We start from the raw sequence: 21760 nt of genomic DNA on the forward strand, positions 1-21760 counted from the left end.
AATAACTACCTGGAGGTTTCTTTCTGAAGAACATGTGGAGAGAGCGTAGAGGCAGACCACGTGCAATACTTTACGTGACCAACACTGAAGATAGGAACGTTAGGAGTAGTTATTTTTGTATTCATATATATAGGAGTTCTTTTGTAGAATTCATGTGTGTTCATTTTACTACAGAAATCTCACTTAAAACTCGAAGTATCAGCGTCCAGAGAAAAGAGTCATGGCTGAGAGAATGTATTCACAATGAAATATCATATTTACATTCAATGCAAAGTCTTTAAATTTCACTTTACTTTGCCTTGCCAATTTATTTTCAGTTTTATTTAATTACATTGCTTTTATACTTTCAAATCTCGTTATTTTCGTTACATTTTCTACACTGTCGAAGTCTACGCCTTGTATACTTTCTAAATCACTATTTTCCATAGTATTTAACAAGATTATGTTAATACTTTCTAAATCAATATATATATATATATATATATATATATATATATATATATATATATATATATATATATATATATATATATATATATATATATATAGTGAGAGAGAGACCTAATAATTGTAAGAATAAAATAAATAAAAAACTAATTTTAATTTGTTATTATAATTTCAAAACATGGAAGAATTGGCGGGGTTATGGGTGTTCCCACTAACCGTCAAAACCGTTCATAGTGGAAGTGGAAATAAAAATCCCATGCATTCAATCCACATAACCATATAACAAAAACCAATAACAGTCCACCATATAACACACCAACAAAACAAAATCCTATACACCCTCCACGTGGACAAGTGCACCCATTACCATGAACCCTACCACACAATAACACAACCGTCAATTTCATTTCAAATTTTTTTCTCACACGATAAATCAACGAAGAAGAAAAAGGAGAAACAATTGATCAAATCAAATGAATGAAAAAAATTGAAAACCATGGAAAGAGAATTTGAAAGAGGTTACATAAAAAAAGGACCATGGAGTAGTGAAGAAGATGAAGTGTTACTGAAACATGTTAACAAGTATGGTCCAAGGGATTGGAGCTCCATTCGATCCAAAGGTCTTTTGCCAAGAACAGGAAAATCTTGTCGGTTAAGATGGGTTAACAAGCTTAGACCAAACTTGAAAACGTAGTAACAATTTTCTTAACCTTTTTTATTTCCAGTTCACTTGATTTTAACATCAACATTGATATTTCATGCTGTTACTACTTTTTTGTTGTTGTTTTTAGTGTATTGTGCTTATTTTATGGTTGTCTAATTAGACAAAACTTACTTGTTCATTAAGTTTAAGTTTAATATAATGTTTATCATTGCTACCTACACATACACATGATACACATTCATCATTGTTACCTATACATAAAACACGACACTGACATTGATACGTCAACATCAATAATAATTTTGAAGAAAAATAAATAAAACAAAGGAAATTATAAATGTCAGTGTCGATTTCGAACACTAATACAGACACATCTTTTTTTAGAGGTGCCGGTGCTACAGAGGTTCTTATTGGTCATCTTGTACAATGACAAATGATATCCAACAAAATGTTAATATATACATCGATACATTATAATAAGTAATAGTTTATTTTTTTAATTTTTAATTCATTGAATAATCGAAGAATTTGTATTTGTAATAATGTTATGTTTGGTGTTGATAAATTGTTTATAGATGTAATTATTGGTTAGGCGTTGGAGTTTGTGTCAATTTGTAAAACAATAACAGAATATATGAAAATTGTTTTGTTTTATGATGAAAGTTTGGAATGTGTGATTTGAATTGTAGAGGGTGCAAGTTTTCAGCAGAGGAGGAAAGGGTGGTGATTGAATTACAGGAGCAATTCGGAAACAAATGGGCGAAAATTGCTACGTATTTGGAAGGGAGAACAGACAATGATGTGAAGAACTTTTGGAGTAGCAGGAGAAAAAGGATGGAGAGGTCGTCTCCAAGGACAACATCGCCACCGCGAATTCAGCAGAAAAACAAAGGAAAAGATGTTCCTAATAATCAAGTGAAAATTGAAAAGGTTAGGTAGAAACTAAACAGATTTTGTGTTGTTTTTGTACTAGTTTGATGGTGAAAATGTCTGTTTCAGGTTCCTGAATGTGGTTCTAATCAGCTGGAGGAAAACTTTACTTACCCTACTTCTCGTATGGGAAACAAAGAGGTGTTCAAGATGGTAAACCTACCAGATTTGACAAAACCAAACTACCAAAATATGGAAAGTGACATTAATGGAATTGAGTTTGAGGCTACTCCACTTCACACGGTACCGTCGTTTGAGTCTTCGTCAGCGTACAACTTTCCTCTACTCCCAGAACCGCATATGGACTTTCCGCCATTCCCAGAGTGCCATGACCTTGTTCAAGAGCCCTTTGATCCCAGTTTCATGGACATGTTTGAGCAGAAAAAATGTTCAGACTCTGTGTGGAGCCAGAAGCTTGGACTTGAAGAAAATTCTCAGAGTACAAGCTCAAACTGCTTGTTTAAGGATATCTCAAATGAGATTTTTGAATACTTTGCTTAGTAATAGTCATTTAGCTCTTATTTTACATGTATGGTCTTTGCCAAGTATGCCAATGCATTAACTTGTTTCAGGTTTCTTGATTTTAATAGAAAAACCTGAAGATGCATGATATCTAACTAGTTTCGTGTCATATTTAATACCTTAATATTCAAACTATTTCCATGTTTAGTTACCAACTTACCATTACCAATGAAGTAGAACTTGAACAAAATTTCCTTCAATGATTATACACGACATCCTAAAAAATTAGTGAATGGAAACTAGTGTCTGGCTGCACATATACTGTGAATTTCAAGGTCCTAAGAACGAATCGTATTTTAAATGTTCATAAAAACTGTGTGGGTGCATCAAACTGACCTTCATACATATCTAAACTATAAACAGATCAATCATCATTATTCAAGCTTAGGACAACAATATAACAGCACATTTGTGATGAGAATTTCTGCAGGTAGTGGATAGTAACTGTACAGTGCTTTTGCAATATCCCTCCACACACCAAAAATTTGTAAAAGACCTAGAAAATCAGATACCCTACTGGACCACTATCCAACATATTTCCCAGCCTAAAGACAGCTGCTATACAATGATATCCTCATGTCCGGATTGGAGAACATTATTTCAGATTCAATACATCCTAGTCAAAGAATCAATGAAGGATAAGGAGTATGATCATTCATTTCCAAACTGTCTCGTTGGCATCAGTGAAGACTGCATTATGATGTTCTATGAGCAACTGAACAACCTCAATTGCACCATAGTCAACTGGCATGCCATCATCCAAAGGAATAAAAGAAGATGCATCTATGGCTTCACCGTCGTCTGCAGCAAAAGAAACAAGAAAATAAGATAAATGGTAATCTCTGATCAGCACTGATCCAATGCAAACCAAGTTTTAGGTCAATAGAAGAAAAACAAACGACAGTTGAACTAACATTTTCACTCTTCCAGGATATTGTGATTAGCATGCAATGTTGATCATACGAGTTCAAAGTACAATTTCAAGCAAATTTTAAAATGCAAAGCTACGCTACACCCTTTAGAAAGAAGACCCCAGAAGTGGTTTATAGCAAAAAATATTTCAACCACACTGTAATAAAAGTACCAGAATATTATAAAATTGACTATTAGCCTCTGTAATAACAATGACATCATCTTAATGCATTTTCAGGTCAGGTTATTAAGAAAACATTGAATAGTTCAATGTCTGTAGGAGTAATGATTTGATTTTTCAAATCCTTTTAGACAACTATGACTAACGAAGACTATAGTTAACTTTTCATCACAGTCACAGCCGACATAATGAACTATATTCTCTGTCTGTATCATTACTATCTTCAAAATATTTATATGTTTAGGTGACATTTTCCATACCAGCAAGCAAGTCCCAGGTAGTTGAACCAGGTTCTGGATCCAAGTTCTGTTTGGAAGGACTTTCTGACACTTGACTCCAGTATTGACGATAAAACTCAGGTCTATGTTCCTTTTGCCACATGATAACAGGTGCCATTTCCAATGCAAGGCTCCGAGAGTCCATCTGAACAAAATCAAACAATGTTGAGCATGCTGATCAAAACTAATTTGAACGTAGAATCTAACAAGTAATAACAGTACGATTGTTCTTAAGGTACTTGAAGGGAAACACAAACTGTAAAGCACCATGATGATCATAATCAGGGAGTGATGGTTTGTAATTATGGCAAAGCAAGCTATGAAAATTGGAAAACACTGCTAAATTGAGGGGAAAAAGAAGACTAGAATAGGAGAGAAAAAAGTTACTGAACAGAGAAAATTCTTCAAGTTAAAACAAAATTGAAAAATATTAATCAAACAACGAATACCCAAAATAAGACCATATGAAGAAAGCCTAAAGTGAACCAGGAACAAACCCAATCCTGAAGAATATAAAGTAAAAATACATTAATTAGTTGAAATCAATGGCTTCTGTTTCAGTATTTTTCTTAAACTTCTTTGCGCATTAGTATATCTAGAAACTTCTTTTCTGGTCTCAAGAATCTTCATGAAACTTAACTAACTGTAACTTTAACAGCTAGTGTTAGTTAGATAACTTTATTCTGCTTTCAGAACCTGCCTAGTAATATAAATGAGGTTCCTCACTATAAAAGATTTGTTAATAAGATTTTTCATTGAAAGAGATTGGGATAATTCTGATCCTGAAATAAAAGTATATTCTGAATCATATTTTTGCAGTGACTATGCTCAGAGACTTCTGTTTTCGACCTGGGGGGAGAAGACTTAATTTTGGGGATTGATTGGCTAGAGACCAATGGAAAAACCATCTTTGATTGGGAACAGAAGACTATTAGTTTTGAAGAAAATAACTGAGTTATTACACTGAATGAATACTGCATCAGAGATAAGCATCATACTACTGTATTGCAGGGACTTTTGTACAGAGTAGTCATAGATTGAGCTGAGGATGTCAGAATGGTGGAAAGACATGATTCATCCTGTGTGGGAGAGACTGATATGCTATCAATAGAGAAAAGCAAGTCATCAAAGTGGAGTCAACAAATTGGTTAGAGAAAAGGAACACGTGTCACTTGATCCAATAATTAAGGGGATATTTCCAACCGAAAAATATGTCAATGATTAGAGAATAAAAGGATGGATCTCGAGGATGTGTTGATTACAGGGCGTTAAATAAGGATACGGTGCAGAGGAGGAGGGGGGATTTGGTGCCGAATAGCTCGAGAGATTAGCACCGAGTATTTTGCACTTATAATGATGAAACTATACAAAGGGAATCCCTTAATTATAGGAATTTAACTATCATATTTCTATCTAATTGCATAGAGTTAATATGTAGATATAAATAAGATATATTACCATAGAAGAGGAAATAAGAGAGATTATCTCGTCAAATATTCTATTAATCATGCCATATCTCAACAATTCCCATTACTTTTACAAGATAGATCTCAAATCTGGATTCCTTAAGAATACATTAAAGGTCACTATCAAAATTTTGTTATATCCTTCAGATTCATTCATAAATGCCCTGTCCACTTTTCAATCCACTGTGAATGTTTTGACCCTTGTTGAGGAAGTGTGTGATGGCACATTTTGAGAATATTCTGGCCCACACGCCCATATGGCCCTCTCATCTTAGTCGCCTTGTATTAGCAATCTCCATCAGTATGTCACTGACAACAAGTGTTTGTTTTGTTTGACATTGATAGAGTACCTTGGGTATCTAATTTCTGCTCATGGAGTTGAGATTGGTCTATCTAAGGTCCAGGCTATCGTGGATTGCCAGTCCCTACACTCATGCTAAAGAGTGCGTGGGTCCTTTGGACTCACCGACTATTATCAAAGGTTCATTAAAGACTTTGCAAGATTACTCAGCCAGTAACTGCTTTGAATAAGAAGGAAGGTTTAAGCTGGGGGAGGAAAAGTAGTGGGCCTTTCAGCGCCTCAAACAATGCTTGGCTTCTTTTTGGTGTCTACTGGATTTACCTACGAGGAGTTGATGCATTTGGGAATGTGTAAAATCAGAGATAATCTGAATCTAAACTGGAATTATGAGAAAATGAATTTAACTAATGTGAACAGTTAAGAAATAATAAAGTGAAGCCAGATGTAAAATAGGTGACATGTATTCTCTCATACAAGGGAATTGAAGCTGTTCTTATGCAGAAAAATAGGCCCATTGCCTTCTTTCAGCAAAGCCCTCTCACCCTGGTTATGAAAAGGAAATCATAGCTTTGGTAATGGCGATTAAACATTGGAGGAATTATTTCTAGGAATGAAGCTTCAAGGTGTTTACTGACCATAGAAGCCTCAAACATTTGTTACAAACAATTACAACAGACAAGCAATGTTGGATCCCTCTGGTGAAAGTTCAATGTTTGTCTTTTTATGGCGAGTTTGGTCAAAGCAAAGGCTGGAACATATAATTTAAGCATCTTTGTGGATTTCGATGAGTAGTGTTTTTAGGTAATTCCTTCCATAGACATTAAAAGCCATTAGAAAAAAGGGAAAAGCAATTATACTATTACTTAGTTATATTTCTAGGGAAGAAAATGTGTATAAAAACAGTAAAAAGAAATGGGCCACAATTCCACCATACATATTCATTAAATAGAAAATAGTAAAATGGAGCGCGTCCATATAGGAAACCCAATCTCCCAGCCATTCCCACTTCCACCAAACAAATACTCACATACTCACTTACAGAAGAAGCATACCTTATTGAGAAGTGCCTTCTGGCTAGCACGGAGCAAAAGGGCGGTTATAAACTCCAGAGTCATATAGTTCACACTGGAAAGCCTCTTGAGTATGTTTCTCATGGAATATATATTGGATCGAGCACCTTTGATCTCATTATAAAGCTCCAATGTTGTCAGAGGCTCGGGAAGGCTAGCAAGATAATATTTCACAAGAGCTGCTACATCAACTGGATTTGAGCCTTCTGGCACTGAAGCAGTTGAATCTGCAACATGCAATAATAAAAGCAAATATATCACTGTCTAAGTTTAAAGGTATATAACCTACCAATTACAGAAAGGATGATCCAAATACCTTGGTTGTATAGGGAAACCAATTGGTGAATAACCTTTTTGTCCCCTTCAGATTTAAAAAGATATGGCAGATTCAATCCTACATATAATTACAGTCATGGGATTACTACTGGATTAAAATACAACAAAAAGAAAAAGAAAAAAAGAAAAAAAGAAAAAAACAGAAATGAACAGAGCCATAGAGTGATACATGAACATAGAACTTTACTCTAGAAAAAGCTACCTGATACTATAAGATAATCTGCACATTTGATCAATATCTGAGGAATAGGCTTGATGCAATCTTGCCTCTGTACAGTAACCTCAATTGGAACTCCAAATACTGGGGTCAAGATTATGAATGATTAACTATCATAATGCAGGCAGGCACCAATTTTTAATTTAACTATACAAAACATGATATACTGCTATATGCAACTTAACAGACAAGCAGTGATAAAAAGTGAAAATGGAATTCATCCCAAGATTCCTTGTTAGGGAAACAGAACTACTCTTTGTTAGCAAAAAGACTCTAAATAGTTCTACAAACTCAGTGAAAGATTTTTGATGCATGAAAAGAACAGCTCATTTGTTCAGATATGTTGCAAACCTAAAGTCAAGCAATCAAATAGTAATGCAAATATGAGATCAACAATGGATGATTTGCAGATTTTATTGATGGAAAGATAAATGCAGAAGGGAGCAAAGCTCCCAACTGCCAACAGAGCTAGGCTCCTCAGCCAAAACAGAAATGATACTTTTTGTGATAACTCCTCTCTCACCAACGAATCTCATATAACAGAACCCAACTAACATTTCCTAGGCCAACTCTCTCCCACCGCCATGTCATTCTTCTTTCCTTGCCTTCTATACACACTTTTGGACCACCCTGATTCTCATGACCCACGACATCGGCTAGGGGCCTATCAAACTATGTGGTTTGAGAAACTTACCATCATTCCTAGCAACTCCCTGAAAAGAAAAGACAAAAAGTTAGAACAATTGAGAATGATCTATGCTAGCAGTAGCAAATATATGTCACAAATGTCATTTACCTTCTGCCATCTTTCAATGTCTGTCAAGATAGTTTTACTCTTTTGTGCTGTTACTTTTGCCACCTGAATAAATGATAATGATGCCAAAACAAAGAAAGAAGAAAATAAAGTATCTGAGCATCCACTTGGTACATAAAAAATAAAAAATAGAATTAGTGCTATCTCGGTATATGACTAACGGATAAAGATATAGGAAGTATGAAAAGAGAGAACAGGGAAAGAAAAAAAATTAATGCCAAGGGGTTTTGCGTACACAGTTTAACTAAGCACTTATTCAAAATATATCATATGAAAGCTTATGGCATACATGCGTAAATTCAATAAACTATTTGCGTTTGGATATGTACATTGATAAGATAAGATATTTGTGTTCTCGATTTACTCCAAAGAATAAATTCTAAGGATGGATGAGAATTGAAGAGGGGATTTGGGGAGCTTACTAAAATAAATTGAAAAGCAACTTATGAGTGTATCTAGGCAATGTTTGAATAAACGGCTTAATTTAGCATTTACAGCATAAGTATCATATAACGTATGTATAAACTATTTCTCTAGCAAAAGATAAAATAAATTCAAATTGTTTTTATATAAGCTATAAGTTGTTTTCAGAGATCCTAAATATTTTATTGAAATAAGTTGAAAATAGCTTATGGGCATTTCATAAGTTGTTTCAATAAGGTGTCTCAAACAGTCTCACAGGTGTTTGTGTCAACAAATAAATTCAATTCAAATAAGTTAATCCGAACAGACCCTTAAGCTATTTGTATAAGTTCTTCCAAACACTTAGGGAGCTTATTATAGTAATTTGAAAGACAGCTTGCTCTAAGCTATTTATATAAGTTCTTCCACACATTTAAAGCAAAATAAACTCTTTCAAATGTCTCCTAAATCCAAGTAACACAATTAAACAAATCTTATCTATAACCGAACCAAAACTTATCCACATCATCAGATAGAATCATGTAATGCAGAGTGATTTTGGATAAGGCACTCCCTTAAACAAAAGAGATGTATCAGAGGTAATAATAAAGACAATATCTGGATTGCTTTTTAGCTTCAAATTTATTTAATACATTTTCATTAACATCAACAAAAATGGCCACATTGTTTTCATTATATTTTACGTATTCAAAATTTTGCTATCAAAATGGTGAAAAAACGAAACCTAATCACTATGCATTTATGTCCTAATAAAGAAGTATACATCTCAATCCCTAATCATTTACACAATCACATTACCTCTTCAACCTTGGACTTTCCCACAACCACTTTTTCTTTTGTCCCCGACAAACCTCTCCTCAAGAACGCACCAGTTGTAGCAGCAGCTGATATCATTCGATCCTGTACGGCATGTCTTGTGGATGGCTGCTGAAGAAGTGCCCACCGACTTTTGACTATCGTCCCAACTCGTCCCGCCACTTCGGCTACATTACTCTTTGTATCCTTTGTGACCTCACCAACAAATGTTCCTGCTGACTCCCTAGCTTCTTTAAGCTTGACACCTAAATTAAATTTATATCTGAACAATTAGAGACACAAACAAAGACCATACAGTAAACAAGAAAAGGAAAAAAGTGCACAAATTTAGTGAAAGGTACCTGAGGAAGAAAAGAAACCAGAAGCCTTATCTTGCCACTGAGGTGAGGTTACAGAAGGCATTGAACCAGAAGCTAGTAACAAAATCAAACCAATGGCAAAATCAGTTGGAACTCGATACTGTACAGAAGTAAAGTAGTAAACCCATAAGAAACAAGTCAGTCAAGTACGGTGATTCACAAAACTATAGTCATCATCATCATGAATTCACTTACACAAACTTCTGCTTTAAAAACCATAAATAAAAGTATTTAAAGGATATGCACTCTCTCACTGTAAACTAGTGCAAGTAAAACCAGTTTTACACTAATGAAAATCCACTATTTTACCACATTACCCCACTTTCATAAAGGAGTTTTGAAATTGATGGTAGGCCATGAAAAAATTGTGGTCTTTCATTCGATGACAGCATAAAACCGGTTTACATGGTCAGCGTAAGCCTAATAAGGCCCTATTCAAATAAACAGTTTAACTAAGGGCTAAATTGCTAACCTCATAAGCACACACTTATCAAATAAGCGCTTACGTATAAGCTACTTAGGAAACAAAGAGCCTCTTTGGATTAGCTTACTTATTTGAGTTTATCTACTGCCATAAGTTTTGCGACACTTTCTTAGAAACTTTATCAAAATAGCTTAGGACATTTTTTTTATATATTTTTTTGAATTTATTCTTAAATTCTGAGATAGCTAGTGAAAACTAACTTATAAGATATATAAAAACAATTTAAATATATTTCATCTTTTGTTATAAAAACAGCTTATGCAATCTTCCATAAATAAGCTCAGTAACACCGATACCTCAAAAAAAAAAAAGAAGACGTGTCTGTGTCACTATGGTGTAAGATGTGACGAAACTGACACTGAAACTCGTGATTAGTTTCCGGTGTCCGTAAGCTACAAATAAGCTGTTTAACCAAACAGGCCCCAAAAACTGGTTGCATATCCCAGAGAGCTTTTCAAAATAAGCTAAAAACAGCTTATGGACATGTGGCAAAAAAATTCTCACAATTGTCGGTGTAAATAACTTCAAATCAGTCAGTCTAAACTTATCATAATCTCAAAATAAATCAAAAGAATCACTCAAATTAGTCATCAGATTATGATCAAAGAAGATTATGATTTCAACAAAATCATCAATCAAATAAATAAGCATACTCAAAGGCGATCAAAATATCAACAACAGTTCTTACATACTCCACTAAAACAAATGAATCGATCAAAATTACAGAAAAAGAAAAAAATGAACACAAATCAAGTTTTGATTAGCTATGAAAGATTCCGAAATGATTATCGAGAATCCGATCAAAATTACCTGGTTCGGTACTGTGGAAGTAGAGAAAGTTAGAGAGAGAAGAGTGTGAGTTTTCAGGAGAGAGAGAGAGAGATATGGATTTGGAATGGGACTGCTGTGAAGAAGTCGTTGGATCGATTAGATAACACCAAAAGTATAACGGCACTTCTTTTGTCTTTCACTCTCACCTTCACCTCTAACCTCAATAGTCCAGATACTAACACTCCAACTTCAATAAAATAATGTTTTATTCTTATAGTAAAATTAATTTAGGACCATTTTTTAAGTGATTTATTTCGAAAAGGAATTAGTAATTGTTTATTTCTTAAACGTATATCCATTTTTGTAATTTAATTATGAGATTAATTCTTAGGTAATCATTTGTTTGTATTACTACTATTTTATAATAACTATTAAAATATATTTGGTTTCGTTCTCGATATTTATATTATCTGTTCTAATATATATAGAATTTTTTATCAAAATAATATATTTTTTAATTTAAAATAATTTTGTTTTCAAAAAAAAATCTCAAACCATCCCATTTTTAGGAGGAGACGTCAATCTAATTGGCGACTCCTCTTAAAAATAGAGTGCAAACGCCAATTGGATTGACTAGGGCATATGGTGCATCCAATTCAATTGGCGTCCATGTGTATTTTTTTGAAAGGAGACGACGCCAATTGGATTGACACATCAGTGTATCTTGTAAAAAAAATGTTATAAATAGAGGTGTTGTGTAAATCATTTTTCCACATCTCATTTCATCATTTGACAATCATGTTTAGTGTTTGTCGCCGCTATGGAAAGATGATTAATACGAGAGACAAACCTCAGATGTTGATGCTCTTCTTGAACATTACTAATTTCGATCAACTGAAGAGGGAGCTGGTTCGTTGGTTAGATGAGAAAATACCAGAATGGGAAAAAATTAGAAGTATTGAGAGACTCGACAATATCTTTGGTTTGGTGTGAATGAAAACTGATAAGGATGCTAGGGAAATGATGTTCAGACGAGATGACATCACTTTGATTGTTGTAATCAGTTAGAAATATTATGTTTTCAGTTTGCTTATGTTGTAGTGATGTTTGTTGTGAATCTCGTTGTAAAAAAACTTAATGATATATAAAAATTGAAGGTTACAAAAATTCAATGTTACAAAAAGATTATGACTCGGATGATGCTCCTCGATTGGGACAGTTGTTCTTATTGTGTCTTGGTTGATGATAGATACTACATAGTCTTATCATTTTATTTGTCGTATCCATTTATGTCCTGATACGTGTTCTGTTTAGCCGTCCTTTTTTCTTTCTTCGCATCTCGTTGTTGTGTCAAACTATGTCACCTTCATATGAAGGTTAGTATTCCTCCATTGGTAGTACCGAGAAGCTTTTATTATAGACATTCATGACGGTGATGGCCTTGTACAAATCAGATAGATGGTTGTAAGCGTCTTGGCGAGTATGTGTATATGCTGCAATGACATGGGAGCAAGGAATGCAGAAGGCCTGGAATTTTCCACAGTCGCACCAACTTCTGTTTAGTTTGATAGCATAGGCTAAATTTGGTCTCCCCTCGTTGTGGTCCATTGTTTCCTGCACGCTGAAATTTTGCCTATGATGGTCAAAGACTGTTACAGCGTCTGTGCTAGCTTTGATGCTCTCCTCTTTCATGACTTTCATGCAACACTCACTGAATACTTTCCCAGACATTAACACCACACTCCATCTTTCACCTCTGGTTGCGAATGTAGAAGCCAACCTATAATAGTTTGATCTGACCAAGGCAGTTATTGGCAGATTTCTAATGCCTTTGAATATGTCGTTCATGTATTCCACAAGGTTTTTATTGTCATGTGGCCCCATCGACAGCCTCCGTCAAATGCCCTTGTCCACTGTTCTACTGGTATGTTATTCAGCCATCTTCCTGCATCTTCATTAGACAGTCTAATTTCATCACGGTAATATTGAAATGACATCTGAGTTAGAGCATACCCAGCATTCACTACCTTCTTGCGAAGATTCTTATCTTTTATTACACGTATGAAGTTTTGTGCAATATGTCTAATGCAATAGACATGGGTAGAAGGAGGATCATGACATCCATTGTCATGGTTATTGTAGGCACTCTCAATAGCAGCATATCTATCATAATCAAACAGAGTTTAACTTGTGGAGCCACATGCGTTCTGAGATGTCGAAAAAAGAAACCCCAACCACCACCAGTTTCACCTTCAACCAGAGCACATGAAATGGGAAAGACATTGTTGTTGCTATCTTGTGCAACTGCCATAAGCAAAGTACCCTTGTATTTTCCGTATAACCATGTTCCATCAATTTGAATAATAGGTTTGCAGAATGCAAAACCTTTTATGCATGGGTCAAATGCCCAAAAGAGACGGTGAAAGATTCTATTACAAGTAACATAGGTTCCGTCTGGCGTCATTGCTGGCAATGTCTCCATAATTGCCACAGTTCTTGGGACATATGTTTTCAGTGCCCATAAAAACCGTGGCAATTCTTTGTATGAATCCTCCAGTTGTCGAATACCTGTTCAACGGTCTTTGTCCTTGCAATCCACACTTTCTTGTAATATGGGGTATAATTATATCTTGTACTGATATGAGATATAATTATACTCGCCTTCATTGATGGGTCTTTGTTAACAAGCGGCAAAATGTCTTGACATATCAATGCAGCGCTTAATTTACGGTGATCTTGTTCGACGTTAGTTGCAATACAACTGTGAGGTGGTTCTATTGAAGCTATCTCCCAAGAGTCGCTTTTCTTTTTGTAAGACGCAGCCAACCGAAACTTACAAAGGATGTTACGACATTCGATGACATACCTTATCGAATCAGTGAGTTTCACTGTAAAATCAGTAGAGTTGTTCATGTGGAATTTTTTGATAGCTTGCACACATTCTTATTTAGTGAGAAACATGTCTCCCACCTTTAATTCTCCTTCTGATCATGGATACGGGTTATATAAAACATTGTTGGATGTTTCATCGTCATGCAGATCCATGTTTGTCATATGTTGAGGCAGATTGTAGACATGACTAGGAGGTAATGGCGCTGGTTGATCATCATCTTCAATATTGTTGTTCAACATATGATCGACCTGTATCTCGGTCTCCTCTTCTTCTTCGTCAACGACATTTACTTCTGCTTCTGCTTCTGGGTCGACGTCATCTGAGTATTGTGAATCAAATTCATCTTGATTGGTTATTTGAGATTGTTGAGATGGTATACATGGTTGAAGAGTAATATACAACTCAATACAATTGCAGCCAAAATGTTCATGACTAACAAACATGCATTCAACATATTCATTATCCCGTACCTTAAGCGGGAAAAACTTGCATTGACTGTTCTCAAAAAATATTGGATTCTAATACGTGATCTTTGACACAATACCAGATCCTATGCAGGATTGTATTCTTTTTTTCAAATACAAGAAATTTGCATTTCTCTTGATCGTAAGTCGAATGGTATCGGTGTTTCGAAAACAAAATCCGTATAACTCAGACTCGTATGTCTCACCATTGCAGTGAACATTGACACTATATTTCGGTAAAGATAACATTGTAATATTTTTGGTGCAGATGAAAATTAATTTCTTGCTGCAGATGAATGTTTTTTTATTGTTGCATGTTGATAGTAAGACACTTAAATAGATAAGTGACTTGTGTAACATGCGAGCTAGTCCGAACTGATGTGTCTAACATGCAAGCTAGTCCGAAGTGATGTGTCAAACATGCAAGCTAGTCTGAAGTGATGTGTCCAGCATGCAATAGAGAGGAAAGCCGCATGTCACACATGCAAGCACTAGCTCCAAATGAATTGGCGCCTCCTTACAATCCTTGCACGTGGGCGCCAATCAATTTGGCTACACCATGTCTTGCATGCATGCAGACCTAGTAACCAAGCATGCAGAGCTAGGTATGTCATGCATGAGCCTATGGAGGCGCAAATTTGAATGGCGAGACCATGTAAAAAATGCACATGGGCGCCAATTCATTTGGCTACCACATACAAACACATTTTTTTATGCTCCACACTTTTGCCTATAAATAGGAAGGTAACTCTAACATTTCTTCCACACCATCACTCACTACTTCCTCTATAACATCAAATCTTTCATCTACAACAACCTCTTTCATATGCATCAACCTATTTCATCTTCGACAAGATGTCTATCCTCACAATGGACGAATCGCACAGAGGAACAGTTGCAAACATAGCAACTTATATAAGTGTTTTATTCTTTTGTTATTTGTCTAGAGTACCTTTTAATAACATATCAACTTAGTAAAGTATTTTCTTGTTTATTTTATAGGATGTTTCAAGGTTTCGTACTCGGGTCCACGAATATGTCCACATGGACCCGATGATTCAACAGTATGTCGAACTCGTCGGTTTTGGACATATAAGCAAAATTATGTCTTGGTCGGTGGATAATAAATTCATTCTTGCATTATGCGAAAGATGGCGTCCCGAGACACACACATTTTGGTTTCCAACCGGTGAGTGTACCGTGACGTTAGAAGACGTCTACATGCTATTGGGACTGCCTATTGAAGGTAAAACTGTAAATAGTAAAACCAACTATGCGAATTCAATTTTCATGGACCTCTTGGATACTGATTTGTTAGATGATAACTCAAGAGGTCAAGGTATACTCCTTTCACGTCTTAAGTCATATTATAACAGTTTAAATTTAGATGAGCATTCTACCGAAGAGGCTCGAATAATAAAAACTAGGTGTTACATTATACTTTTAATTGGTTCTTTTTTATTTCCCGAAGGTAGTGGTTCTAGTATGCATGTTATGTATTTACCTTTACTAAGACATGTAGATAGAATAGGAAGTTATAGTTGGGGATCCGCTTGTCTGGCCTATCTTTATAGCTCTTTGTGTAAAAATTCACACAAAGACACATCTACCTTTTCTGGATGTACAGTTTTCCTCCAAGCATGGGGTTGGTCAATCAAGACTACCGTCCCTAGTGCCCGTTAACAATAACCCTTTCACATTTCCGTATGCACAAAAGTAAGTTGTTTAAAATGCTATACATTTACTTACTTTAATGATTATTATCTCTAACTAAGATTTTTACCTTTATGGTGCAGATGGTCGGAACATGGTATGAGTTATAACAGATGTCCTAGACATTGTATTACCCAGTATTGCAATCTCTAGGATCACCTTCGATCGACAGATGTATGGATAATAACCTTATTTCGTTATAATTTGTTAACTTCTTCTACCAAGTTTATAATCTAAGTTACTTTCATATTTCAGTTTATTTAGCGTCCATACCTAAATTTGGATCATGACCATGAAGTCAACAAAGAAGACGCAGCCGTATGGACTGCATGCACACCAATAATAAGATTCACAACTGCGGAGATGTACAATAGTGATCGTGTGAAGTTACAGTTCGGTATGCTTCAACACGTCCTAGATTCCCCAATAAACCTAGAAGAATGGCATATGCGCAAAGTTAACAACCAATGGAACTTCAATCCATGGCAAAACTTCGCAAGATCTGAGTGTCACAAATGGAAGCACCGCCATGACCATGTCTTAACTGACGCGGTGATGCCAAATGAAGAAAAACCAAGTCGTACTTATATGGCTTGGTACAGATCGGTTGGTTTTGAGTTCATCACCGAGGATATGTACCTATACGACCCACGCCGACAAACTTACACACCAAACGCCTTAACATCTAACCCCTAACAACATTGTTAGACCGACTACACACAACCCCATATCCGTCAAACTTTCCGTTCCACAAACACACAAATATACAACCCTAACATGCCATACACCTAACTATAATACCAAGAGCATACTCTGTACCACCACCAACAAATAGATCATCAACCAGAGACCTAACATCGCTTTGCACCCAACACATCACCCTACCAAAGTCTCATTAGCCAGAACACTCAACGATCATTCAACATCAACTGTTCCTCTTCCTACCATAGCCAAGAAGCCTAAACCTCACAAAATCGAAACCTTCAACAACCTTATCTCTACCAAACACCCCAACAATCTTTCCAACCTTTCCTCGACGCATCATTCACACCTATGTCTCCCTTCAACTGTTTTGGTCGCCCACCAATAAGTCAAACACAACCCAACTACTCTGGCATGGGTCATGAACTCAGTTATGGCGGTACACCTTCGATGCATACTCAAGACTATGTTGACTTATCTGACTATCTCAACAGGCAATCTCCTGTAGTTGGTAGTGATGTTCCTGGCCCCTCAGATGCTCAAACACCAGTTGTGAATCATCAACACAGGTTAGGGCCAGAGGTTCGGGTAGCTAGGGGATGCGGGACCGGAGATCGGTTAGGTGATCCCGATCACCAACATTAGTCTTTTTTGTGTAAACGGGAATTTATATTAATATGAATTAATCATATTTCGAAATTATGTATCATGTAGACTGTTTAACAAAAAAAAATTGAAAAATACATTGAGGTGTCAATCCAATTAGCGTCTCGTTTGAAACCATACACATGGCCGCCAATTGAATTGGCTGCACCATGTGCCCTAACGAATCCAATTGGCGCTTGCACTCTATTTTTAAGAGGAGACGCCAATTGGATTGGCGCCTACTCCTAAAAGTGGGATAGTTTGTGAATTTTTTTTTTAAAACAGGGTTATTTTTGGAATTTTTTTTAAAAACTGGGTTATTTTAGTAAAAAAATTCCAATATCTAATTTTTCAAATATTCAATTTATTTTATAAATCATAAATATTTTTCACGATTATAAATAGAGACTAATAATATCCATCAATAATTATGTTTGATCTAATTAATATTTTAAAAAATGAAAATAATACTAAATAAATTATAAAAATGCAAGATGTTACTTTTGTCTAAAGTTGTGATTTCTAAGATTAAAAATGTCAAAAGAAAACACTCTTTAAACATCTCAAGATAAACCTGTCAACTAATTTAATCTGTAGCTTTAACAACATACTTCATTATTGTAGCAATATGTTCGATAGTTATTTCTCCATCCTATATCGGCATGAACAAATATAATACAATTATTCTAATTTTTAAAATGCAAAATCTATAATTAAGTTTTAGTTTCAATGATGCATAAATTTATCAAATGTCATATTAAATCATATATAAACTAAGGGTATAAAATCTTATCAACGGTAAAATATAACAATCATCAAATGTCGATATTTGAATCAATATAATTTATCAGCTTCAATGCATATTCATATTAAAACATCAAATATCCTAAAAAAGAAGTATGTCAATATTAAACATTTTGAAAGCAAAATTATTTACAGTGATGGAATATTAAAAAAACTTGTTTAAGTGAATAAAACATATAGTCAATTCTCTAAATTCAATTGCATAAAAACACCAGCATAATAAGGAATTAAAATGTATGTGTTAATATTGAAACATCAAAGTAAAAGGAAAATTCGTTTACCAACTAACATAATGCTTGGAAGATTTCTTTGTAAATAAAAATCAAATATTTTTAAACATTCAATTTTGTTTTGAATTAATAAGGGTCGAAGTCCAAAAGAAAAGGGAGATTACACTATAACACTCCACATGTATGACATTCTATAAATAAGCTTAAATCTTGCACACTAGAGGCCCTCAATTTCGTGAGCTCATCGGCACACTTGTTTACTTCTCTATAAATGTGTATCACTCTAGTCTCCAAGTTATTTCTCATGAGCCTCTTGATGTTTGTCTGCAAGCTCCTTACATGCATCATAGTGTTAATATCTTCCTTTAGCAATTGATAAACCTCCAAGAAATCATTTTGAATTATCACTCAATTTAAACCATTTACTTGGGTCAACTTCAATCCTTCCCAAACTCCCCACAATTCGCGACTACCATAGAGCACTTGCCTAAGTTTTTAACAAACTAGTCAGCCACTCCCCATTGTTGTCCCTTAAGACACCACCACACCCAACTCTCCCTGATCTAAGGACCTTCCCATTTGTGTTAAGCGCCACCCAATTATCATCAGGTGGATTCCACTTGACTTGTCTGACAAATATGGCTTTGTTATTACTCTTTTACTCCAAAACATTGCGCTCTCGATATTGAGTCACATGTGCAAGAATAGAATTAAGCAGACTATGAGGCATATGACATCATCCTTATTGTGCATTCTTTGATTGCGCCAATACCATATTGTATGGAAAGTTGTCGTCCATGTAGAGATCAAGCTTCTTGATTTTGAGTTTTGCCTAAATTCTTTGTCATATTGAGAGCCATCCACTCGTGCATAGGAGAGTTTAATAACTTCTCCTTGTAGATGTGTCTGACCAGATTCTTCCATACCTATTGAACCACATCACAATCCCTCAACACATGAATAATGGATTCTACCTGATTAAAATAGTCACAACATCTCCAAGCCCCATCTGATGCAGTAACTGCTTGGTTTTAACTTCATTTTGGTGAACCAACCAAATGAAGGACTTGACTCTCTCAGGTACCTTGATCTTCCAAATGCTTCTCCAATGATTTGTGTCCAAACTACCACCGTCTACAATGATAGTAGCATAAGCACTTGAGATTGTAAATTGGCCAATATTAGTTCCATACTAGATACACTAATCTTTTCCATATTATGCTCTATGAAGTTGTATAGAGATTACTTTATCAATCAAGTCTTGATTCATATGAGTTCTGAGCAAGCACCAAGCCCAATCACCACTTTCGGTAGTAAGCTCTGCAACAGTCATAGATCTCAGCTCCTCTTCATTAGCACTAGTCCGCTCTTCCAGTCTTATCTCATGCCTTAACTAGAAATCATCCCATGCTCATATGCTAGTGCCATATCCTCTTCAAGAAAGCTTCCTCCTCAAGTTGCAATTTGGTCTCTTGAAGCAGGCAAAAATCAATTTTTTCGGACCGAATGATCTCCCTGATCGCTCTATGCTTTGTTGAGTTCCCTGCTCATCTAATGTTAAATGAAAGAATATTCATTTAAAACCAGATTTAGTGACTTCCTTTGAATGAATCCTTTCTCTATCTATCTTCTCCAAACTTTTTATTTATGAAATGTAAGCTTTATCATCATCTTCTCCTCTAATTCCTAGATCAGACGTCTTCTTCCAAATTTTGATAGCTACTACCTTATTTTCATTATCCCAAAATCTTCTATTTATTTGGAAAACATCATTATTTGAAATAGATTTACAACATAGTGTCATTCCTCTCGAGAAATTTTTCATCGAACTAGACATATAGTGATTAGAATGAGTCTAAATGGATTTGGGTTTGTTGGGTTTAGTATTCAACAAGGAAGAAAAATAGAAAGGCCTCACAACAAAGAGTAGTTTGGATGAAGAGTCAAAATGGGCTTGGAGAAGCTTTTGACCATCCTTCAACTCTTTGAGAAATTTACACTTTCGTTTGGGCTTCATAAGGAAAGGAGAACATTCTGGCCCAAAAGATTGTAGGCCAGGCACACCTAAAAGGCCCACATGGCCCTGGATGTAGGGGTCTATCTGCAAAGCATGTTGACTTGGAACAATCTCCAAAGTTGTTGACTCTAACTCTCTACCTACCCCAAAATGACGCACATTGATGGAAAGAGGAGTTTCATGTGTCGGCGGTTGATTAAACGTTTCCTTTTGGATATTTTCTGCTACAACTTGACAAGATTTAAACCTAGTAACCTTTACACCATTTTGGATCCCCGTCATAGCCTGCTTTTCCTGCTAAGTATCTGAGTCACTCTCCAACTTTATGCTTCCGCGTGGGGAACCAAAACTATCTTTTACTTTCTCTGAATTGTCATCATCTTCATCCTCTTCTTCGCCAAATGAGAGACCAGTGCATCAAAAAATCATGTATTCCATGCTTGGAAAGGAATACCATAACATCATATCCATGCTACTCTAGTATCATCTACATCTTCTAGTTTTCATGGACGCACTTCACTAGACTAACGAGATAACTAATCTTTCTCCTCCACCATTAACGATTGTAACTCACCTTCAACTTTATCTTAAGTAGACATAGATTTGCACCCAAAGGTGTCACCTGAATAATAAAGAATCCCAAGAGTTAAAGATCTCTTTCATATTGTAAGACAAGCTTGGCTTTTCAACAATACCAATGGAGGCTTTCCTAAACCTAGCAATATCACTTTCAGGAACTTGGAGCATGTGACGCTTTTACTACCTCAGCAAAAGATTTACCTTTCTTCTTGTTGAAATGTTTATGCTAAAAAGGAGTTTGCCTACTTCCCCCAACCAGATTCCTGTTATAGCTATATACCTTCTCACGACTCCTTTGGAACCTTAGAAGGTTAACGAAATGCTTTCTACTCCCAAAGAAAAAATTGTCCAGTTTAACTTCCAGAAGGTTGTCATCCTTAACATTAAAGAACCTTACAAAACCATAATGTTTTCCTTTGATATCACGCTTCGAAGGGATAATAACCTCATAAATATCCCCAAAATACTAAAAAAAGAGTTCATGTTGAAACTTGCTGATACTCAAAGCTGGTTAGAGAGAAGCGAGAGTTTCACTCTCATGGCCTATTTCAAAAGTCATAATCTCAATTCAATTCTTTTGAGATTTATTAATTCTTGTATTGTAAAAATAATAATATGCAAATGGTAGAAAAAGATCATGATTGTGATCTTTAATGAAACCGTGAAAAATCTATTTTTCATCATTCATTATTTTAATATATAGGCTATCTTCACACTACAAC

General features: G+C 35.3%; 2 protein-coding genes across 3 annotated transcripts; one reads left to right on the forward strand and one right to left on the reverse strand.

The window, feature by feature from the left end:
- The first annotated feature begins 939 nt into the window (after positions 1-939).
- On the forward strand, positions 940-2653 carry LOC127108111 (transcription factor DUO1). The gene is made up of 3 exons (XM_051045526.1): positions 940-1137; positions 1801-2041; positions 2111-2653. The coding sequence occupies exons 1-3, from the start codon at positions 944-946 to the stop codon at positions 2540-2542; spliced, it is 867 nt and encodes a 288-aa protein (XP_050901483.1). The 5' UTR covers positions 940-943; the 3' UTR covers positions 2543-2653.
- Positions 2654-2912: 259 nt separating this feature from the next.
- LOC127108110 (uncharacterized Rho GTPase-activating protein At5g61530) lies at positions 2913-11253 on the reverse strand. 2 transcript variants are annotated; one of them, XM_051045523.1, is made up of 10 exons: positions 11031-11253; positions 9719-9790; positions 9360-9622; positions 8121-8183; positions 8019-8037; positions 7310-7408; positions 7088-7165; positions 6754-6998; positions 3917-4079; positions 2913-3364 (listed from the first exon to the last, which is right to left on the reverse strand). In XM_051045523.1, exons 2-10 carry the CDS (start codon positions 9777-9779, stop codon positions 3219-3221), a joined length of 1137 nt encoding a protein of 378 aa, XP_050901480.1. In that variant the 5' UTR covers positions 9780-9790; positions 11031-11253; the 3' UTR covers positions 2913-3218. The 2 variants fall into 2 exon arrangements, with proteins under 2 accessions (XP_050901480.1, XP_050901481.1); XM_051045524.1 differs by having other exon boundaries at positions 9719-9836; positions 11031-11232.
- Positions 11254-21760: the final 10507 nt, after the last annotated feature.

Source organism: Lathyrus oleraceus, chromosome 7 (genome assembly GCF_024323335.1).
Source record: "Lathyrus oleraceus cultivar Zhongwan6 chromosome 7, CAAS_Psat_ZW6_1.0, whole genome shotgun sequence".
NCBI classification, from domain to species: Eukaryota; Viridiplantae; Streptophyta; class Magnoliopsida; order Fabales; family Fabaceae; genus Lathyrus; species Lathyrus oleraceus.